The sequence below is a fragment of the Trichechus manatus genome, unplaced genomic scaffold (genome assembly GCF_000243295.1).
Source record: "Trichechus manatus latirostris isolate Lorelei unplaced genomic scaffold, TriManLat1.0 scaffold00008, whole genome shotgun sequence".
In the NCBI taxonomy this organism is placed as follows: Eukaryota; Metazoa; Chordata; class Mammalia; order Sirenia; family Trichechidae; genus Trichechus; species Trichechus manatus.
In genome coordinates this window covers 1,993,304-2,001,217 of record NW_004443944.1, presented here as the reverse complement: position 1 = coordinate 2,001,217, position 7,914 = coordinate 1,993,304, and the positions used below count along the sequence as shown (strand labels likewise).

Here is a 7,914-nt window from a genome sequence, read left to right as displayed (position 1 = left end):
TCTATACCCGCATCTGTACACTAAGCCCCCGAGTTTACACCCCCCATGCCCACTTCCATCTACAGCAGTGTCTATACCCGCATCTGTACACTAAGCCCCCGAGTTTACACCCGCACGTCCAGTTCTACCCAGCAGCACAGGCTCACTCGACTTTACTCCATCGTTTTCTTTTTTTTTTTTTTATTGTACTTAAGACGACGGTTTACAGAACCAGCTTCTCATTAAACGATCAGTACACACATGGCTTTGTGACCCTGGTTACCAACCCCACGACATGTCAACACTCTCCTTCTCGACCCTGGGCTCCCTGTTATGCTCCATCATTTCTGACTCCTTCCCGACACTAGGAACCTGGTGCCTCAGAGCCTCGATTTACCTTTTCATTTGTCTCTGGAGCTAAGCTCCCATCTGTCTCCACCAGCAGCCATGCCCCCTATATCCTACTCACCCTGCTCGGGTTAGAGCTCCACACCAAGCTTCTGGAGCCTCCCTCTGCTCCCTCACCCACGTGGGCTCCAACGCCACCCTGGGCACTGCAGCGCCCTGCCTTGCTTCCCCACCTGACACCTCTGGGAGAGAACTGTCTGGGAAGGGAAGGTCCCCAGCAAACCTTCTGAAGTATGACCACTTTGCTCCTGCTTGGCTAACAGCCATCCCCAGTGGCCCTTCCTGCCACTCCCCTTCCCGATGAGCGACCCCCTTCCCATGGCGAGGCACAAACCAGAGCCCAGTGCAGATGTTCTGGAGGTTCAGAAGGTGAGAGAACAGTAAGCGAAGCCATGTCTACTGTCCACACTACAAATCATGGTGAACTTAGAATAACACTGAGGTATAAAATCACAAGGAGGAATTCTGTGTTAGTTCACGTACGAATCGTTGGTCTGCACGTCTGGTGTGTGTGAAACACACCTCCCTGAGCTGAGGACCGGGGGACCACGCTCGCAGAGGCCGCAACATGGGGGGCCACGCTCTCCAGGCAGCCACCGCTGTGTGGAGAGGCCCGGGGTGGGGCCTGGGAGTGCGCCTCTTCCTCCGCAGCACACGCCCTCCACGAGCGCAGGCTCAGCGCTTACCGAAACGAACCTCCCCCAGGCTCCTTGAGCTTATTCTTCTGTGTGGCCGCTGCTTGTGCGGAGATGGTGGAAAGAGCTTTGGTTCCAGGTAACACAGCAGGTTTGACCACAGGGACTGCAAAAGCCGAGACACAGGGAGACCGTTGGAGGCGAAACCAGAGGGGCTGCTTGCACTGTACCTGAGGAGGCCGAGGGAAAGCGACTGCCTCCTGACTGGCCACCATGATGCTTTTAAAGCCTCCCGGTTAACAACTCTCCAAACGGCAGAAGTCTAGGCCGCCCCTCCCACGCTCCCACCCCCCTGGTTTCGTCCCACGCCGTCAGGACGGAACGGCCTCCTCACCTGGCTGCAGGGGGTTGAGCTGGATCTGCTGCGGCGTGGTGAGCATGATGCGGTTGTGTGGCTGCCGCAGGGCAACCATGGGCGTCTGCGTCAGCGTCACCTGGGGAGGGCGCATGAGGGTTCCTGGCTTCTGAGGCTGCTGGATCACCTGGCGGCAGAGGCAGCAAGACACAGTGAACGCCCTCCCCCAGCCAGGCGGCGGTGCTCTCTCCCATCACCCCATCCTCATATTCCACGCCGGGTGCCACTAAGTAAATGGACTTTCGGGTGACTCTGCTGCTGGCAGGCTACACTCCGGGCCTGTGGTCGGCTGCCCGAGGACACGGGTCAGCAAACCCGAGTGTCTGCTGAGCTCAGGGCTCCAGAGCAGGGAGACCGCTTCTCCCTAAACATCAGAAGAGGTTAGTGGCGGTGCCTGGTGGCTAAAGGTCAAGTTTCTTTTCCAAATTTTCTATAAAAAGGCTGGAAGACATTTATGCTAGATTTCTAAGGTCATCCCTGAATTTGGCCCTCAAGGTCTCTATCAATTGGCCCCAACCCTCCAAGAGGCTACGCCCAGGCAAAGCCCCCAATCCCCAGGCACCAAGCCCCTCCCCGGCTGTGCACAGGCCGCCCCCCACCTGGGGCATGCCCAGCACTAGAACGCTCTCCTCCCTCCACTCCGGCTCATGGGGCCATCTGTGTGGCCACCCACCTCCTCTGCGTTGGCCTAGCTCCCCTGCCCAGGCACACGGAGGGGACACTCAGAGCCGTGGTGAGCGAGTGCCTCCTGCACTCCACTCTACAACCTGTCGACAGGGGACACGCGGCCCCCCTCGTTTTACTAAGCTGTCTTTAGAGGGGCAAACCAAAGAAAAAACCAAACCTGCTGCCATCGAGTCAATTCCAACTCACAGCAACCCTACAGGACAGAGTAGAACTGCCCCATAGGGTTTCCAAGGAGATTCGAACTGCCAACCTTTAGGTTAGCAGCCATAGCTCTTAACCACTGCACCACCAGGGTTTCCCAGAGGAGCAAAGCCCCCTTGAAATGTAAGGAAGACACTGGGCTGCCTTCTCCATGCAGCCCGTCAGCCTCCAGAGCGCGTGGAAATGCAGCTCTTCCCATAAAGCTGTCCTCTCTGACGGAGACTGCGACAGGACTGGGCCGTACGCACGTCAACTACTTCTGGCCTGAGCTCCTGTCCTGAGACTCACCTAGACCCAAACGCCTGGTGCAGAGCTGGGCCATCAATGCCAGCCAAGGGCTCGGCCAACCTCCTGCCCCGACAGATCAGACACCAGGGATGCCGTCTGCTGGCCTGTACTTGGACCTTTGCTCCTAATCAAAGATGGCACCCTTCTAGAAGTCACCAGCAGTCCCAGGGTGCAAACAGTGGAGACGCTCGGCTGCTAACCAAAAGGTTGGAGGTCCAAGTCCACCCAGGGCACCTTGGAAGAAAGGCCTGGCAATCTACTTCCAAAAACTCAGCCACGGAAACCCTATGGAGAACAGTGCTTCTCTGACACACGTGAGGCCTCCATGAGTTGGAAGTGACTCAACAGCAGCAGTGAGAACATGACTAACACGTATTGTGTTCACTTAAACCAGCACTGCCCAAATGACAGCAGGTACTGGTGTGCCAGCAGTGAAGAGCCAGGACACCGAGACATAAGAGCACGGGGCTCGGCCTCGCAAAGTTTACGGTCTAACTACTTCAGATAGCGTGCTAGCCCCTCCTGGCGGGCGTCTCTGGCGTGTGTGGAAGGTCTCCGTGAGCTGTGGCCGCATGAGAGGCCAGAGGAGGCGTGGGCAGGTCCCCAGGCCGGGCGGGGGAGGCTGTCGCCTTCCATACCAGCGATGTGGGCTGCCCCTGCTTGCCAACGCCAACCTGTGTGGGCTGCGTGAGGCTGATGACAGGGGGCTGGAGGGCGCTGGTCACGGTGGCCGCCGTCTTCCCGGCCGTGCGCTGGACGGAGCTGCTCAGCACCACCGCCGTGAGCGCTGTGGTGGCCTGTGCGGCGGGTGGCGGCTGTTGCTGGCTCTGCTGGATGAAGGCTGCGGAGTCAGGGGTCAGCTGTCTCAAGGCGGGTAAGCTCCTCTGGGTGGGAAGACAGACAGACAGGGTGGATGGCGGCTCTAGCACCGTGTTCCTTCTTCACAATGTGGAAACATCAGACTTTTAGAAAACAGTCTCGCGCTAAATAGACTTTAGACACGTTAACAAAACGTGTCAGGACGTTAGGTGTCAGCACCCACCATCACCCTCTCCTCTACGTGGCTCAGCAGGAGGCAGGGCTACTCTTATTGAGAACTGCTTGAAGTTTGTTAAAAACCAGCAATCACAAAAAAAAAACAGCGTTTTTTAAATGCTCTTAAAAATGTTACTAGAGTCTCTGGTTGGTGCAAACGGCTAAGCACTTAGCTACTAACTGAAAGACTGATGGTTTGAGTCCCCCAGAGGCCCCAGGAGAAAGGCCCGGTGGTCTAGTCACCAAAACCTGAGCTACTGGAAACCCTGTGGAGCACAGTTTTATTCTGACACACATGGGGTCGCCATGAGTTGGCACCAACTCAATGGCAAACAGTTTAAAAACGTATTGTGTTTCAATAAAGCTGTTATATTAAGAAGTCAAAACGTTATGACAGCAATAATTATCTCAAGAATCTGATGCTATTTATTCTCGGTCCTATGGGGTGAACACAACCCCCTTCGATCTCATACTTACCGTATTTTTACACAAATAACACACGCCCTCCGCGTCTGTCTGCCAGCCGAGCCCTCCCCCCGTGAGGCACCCTCACAAGCACCACCATGACAGTCCTCTTCCACGTGTTGCAAAAAAAAAAAAAATAGCATAGCACGCTTATGAAAATACCTTGTAGAGGGAGAGCAAGGCCAGCAAACAAACGCAGAAGGCGCGCGTTATTTGGGTGAAAATACGGTAAATGACCACGACTGCTCACTCAGCAGCAACAAAGCAGATTCCGCCTGTTGTTTAAGAGCACCCTCCTCGTCCCTCCAGTCACACAGAGCAGAAGGCATTCTAAGCACTTACAAAAAGCCTATTCTTAATAGAAAACTTAACATTTTGTTACGGAGGTGCTTCTGACTTTAAATCTAGAACACCACCGCAATCTGGCACATCAACAGCAATGGGAGAGCCCAGCTCTTCCCCCCATCATGAGCCCAGCTACCCCTGCTTGCAGACACTTGTAACAAATGAGAAGCAAGGACTCCAGAGTCTTTAGAATTACCTTCAGGAAAGGCACAAGGTAAGGTTGAGGTGAAGAATTAAGTTCTCGGTATAACCTACTAGTAAAATCTTCTGCTTCGATTTTTCCATCCTTAAAAACAAAATTCACATTAAAATTCCTGGATGAGTAGAATGTAATACACACGTTTCCATGCTCAGCACAACCCTGGCCCTGGGCTTCAGGTGGACGTCCTCTCACTGGGGTATGCCCTGCACAGAGGTGGGCGGGAGCCAGGTGCACGGCGCGTTCCCACAGACGCCGACTCCCGGGTCCCACAGCCCTTCCAGGCATCACTAAGGAGGAAGCGGAAGACCTGCCTCTGTGTAGGTGGTTTATGAGTCTACTTCTTGTCTCTTCTGTGAGTGTCTTATTCAACCTGGTTCTCAACGACTCAACATTTACCCACCGTCGACCACGGGCCAGGCAACTAGTGAGGAGGTAGATGTGTCTGAGAGAAACTCCATGACCACAGTCTGTGCTGTGGGCGCAGAGAACACAGAAAGGTGGGTGGCCCAGTTGGGAGACCAAGGCCGTCCCAGGAGGTGACTGAGCCAAACTGGTCAGACACAGGCGCCACTCCAGAGCAGCGAGGGCTCGACGGGTGCCCCCGCAGAAAGGAACGAGGTGCCCAGCGTGAGAGAGGGCGCAGCTCTGCTCTGGAAACCGAGAAGCTTGGCATAAAGGCAGGGAGGCAACAGAGGAGGCAGGAGCTAGAGCACCAGACCGCTGTGCTGGTCGCTCGGACTGGATCCTGAGAGGAGGGTGTCTCATAGAGTCACCATGTGGCAGGGGTCGGGGGGGACGGGGAGGATGGGGGAGACGGGGGGACAGGGGAGGACGGGCAGATGGGGGGGAGGGGGGATGGGGGGGTGGGGAAGGACGGAGACAAGGGGATAGGGAAGGGGATGGGGGAGAACGGGGACAGGGCGAACAAGATGGCCTCTGAACGTGTCGTCGTTGGAGCTTGGAGATGAGTGCACAGAACTTTGTTATACTGCCCTCTTCATTTCTGTATCTGTTTAAATTCTCCATTTAAAAAGCAGGTGACCACAACTCCCACGGCCTCCACCAGACTGAGTCCAGTACAGCTAGACGGTGCCCAGCTCCCACCACTGACTACTCTGACAGGGATCACAACAGAGGGTCCCGGACAGAGCTGGAGAAAATGTAGAACAAAATTCAAACTCACAAAAAAAGACCAGACTTACTGGCCTGACAGAGACTGCAGAAACCCCGAGAGTGTGGCCCCCAGACACCCTTTTAGCTCAGTAATGAAGTCGCTCCTGAAGTTCACCGTTCAGCCAAAGATTAGATAGCCCCATAAAACAAAACAAGACTAATGGGGCACAACAGTCCAGGGACAAGGACTAGAAGGCAGGAGGGGACAGGAAAGCTGGTAATAGGGAACCCAAGGTCGAGAAGAGAGAGCATTGACATGTCGTGGGGTTGGTAACCAATGTCACAAAATAATACGTGTACTGTTTAATGAGAAGCTAGTTTGTTCTATAAACCTTCATCCAAAGTACAATTAAAAAAAAAAAAAAACAGGTAAAACAAACGGGGGGGGAGAGAAACCCTTGAAAAGTCTGTCGGACGTATCAGACACATTTAAAACCGGCTTCTGTGCAGCCAACGTGAAATCCCAGCGGCAGTATTTGACACTAGAAGGCAGCTCTGTGAAACGCCCTCTCAGATGCGGCGCAAACTCGCTCATGGGGACTCTCAAGCACACGCGTGTCCCAAAGAGCGCCGGGCTCCGAGCCGGGCGCAGCAGGACACCCACATTCAGGGACGAGGGTCCCGGCTGGGCCACCACAACCGCTAGTGGACACTCCTACCTGCCCTGCAGAGGCCCTGGCTGCAGCGGCTACAGTCACGTGTCAGAGGCAAAACGCCACCGGCGAGGGACAAACGGCGTACAAGCTCCTTACCAGTAAATTCTGCACGAGTTCTTTCACGTTGGCCGCCGTCTCCGTGGACTGCTTGCCGGACGAAGCCAGCTTTATCAACGTCGACAGAAAATTTTTACATTTCTTCACGTTTTCCATAGTTTCCTGGGGTAAATCGAAAGACACGCTTAAGAGTCTTGAAAGCAGGATTTCACGGTCACTTTTGATCCAACTAAGATGTGTGTACATATGTAAGCTAAGTACAGATCTACTCTAAACGTCCTTCAAGAACACACACTGGCTCTCAGCTGATGGCATCCACGCTGCAACCGCCTCCCCGGAGGGCAGCCTGACCCGCGAACCACGGGCTGTGCCTCCGCTCACACCCCAAGCGAGCCCAGCACCCCACTTTCAGGGCTGCGGACTACCTGAGTGATCACAGGCGTGGATCCACAAAGACACTCATCACAATGCTGTTATCATAAGGAAAAAATGGCACCTAGCTAAATGCACAGAAGTCTAATTACGATACAATTCCTAAAAACGATGCAAAATACCTAGCAAAAAAACATTAAAAAAGTTACAAATAAATTAGGATCCCGTTTTGTTTAAAACTTTATATGTGTGTAGAAAAATACCGGAAACACAAATTAAAAAGACGAGATTGCGGTTTCATAGACGGCAAGGTTTGTACAGTACACGTGTTACTTTCTAACAACGTGGTCGCTTGGGCTTTTACGACTTCAAACTTCTCGGCAGGAACCGAGGCCTCGTCACTGTCCACGCAGGGGCCACAGCAATTCAATGCCGCCTCCTTTGAGGAAGAGCCTACATTCCAACAAGTTCACACTCTGCGGCTGCCAACAAGCGCAGGAGTGAAACCTTCCCACGAGGCGGTCGGGGGGGTGTTACCGCAGGCCCAGCTCGCGTTGGCCTCCGCTCAACTCGTTTTCTGACCAGCAAGCGCTGGGCCTGGCCGGGTGGCCTCGGCTCCCCGAGGCAGTCACAAGAGGAGGGAGGCTCTTACCGTGGCAGCTGTGGAGGTGGTGGCTGCGCCCGGGACCGTCCGCTGAGGTGTTCCTGTCTGCACTGTCGCCGTCCCTAGTGACGCTGTCTGGGCAGTGCCTCCCAGGACAAGCTGAGGCTGCAAGAATCCAGAACGCCAGGTCAACGCACCTCCTGCCACAGACAGCAAGGTGGGGACCAGCCTTCCTGCAGCAGGTGGCAGGTCACACAAGGGCCACCAGATACTGCACTGCAGCGTCAGAGCCTGCCACTGTGTGGCCCAGACGCCCTGCGTCCTGCCGCTGTGTGGCCCAGACGCCCTGCGTCCTGCCGCTGTGTGGCCCAGACGCCCTGCGTCCTGCCGCT

At 54.9% G+C, this 7,914-nt stretch overlaps 1 protein-coding gene across 1 annotated transcript in view; it reads right to left on the bottom strand.

Moving 5' to 3' along the window:
• TAF4 (TATA-box binding protein associated factor 4) overlaps positions 1–7,914 on the bottom strand; it is a 157,298-nt gene that overhangs the window by 29,396 nt on the left and 119,988 nt on the right. The window contains exons 8-13 of the mRNA XM_023741421.1: positions 7,571–7,687; positions 6,586–6,708; positions 4,655–4,744; positions 3,252–3,497; positions 1,417–1,564; positions 1,074–1,188 (exon numbers count right to left, since the gene is read on the bottom strand). Of these exons, the coding sequence (XP_023597189.1) occupies positions 1,074–1,188; positions 1,417–1,564; positions 3,252–3,497; positions 4,655–4,744; positions 6,586–6,708; positions 7,571–7,687 (839 nt within the window). The remainder of the gene's footprint in view (positions 1–1,073; positions 1,189–1,416; positions 1,565–3,251; positions 3,498–4,654; positions 4,745–6,585; positions 6,709–7,570; positions 7,688–7,914) is intronic.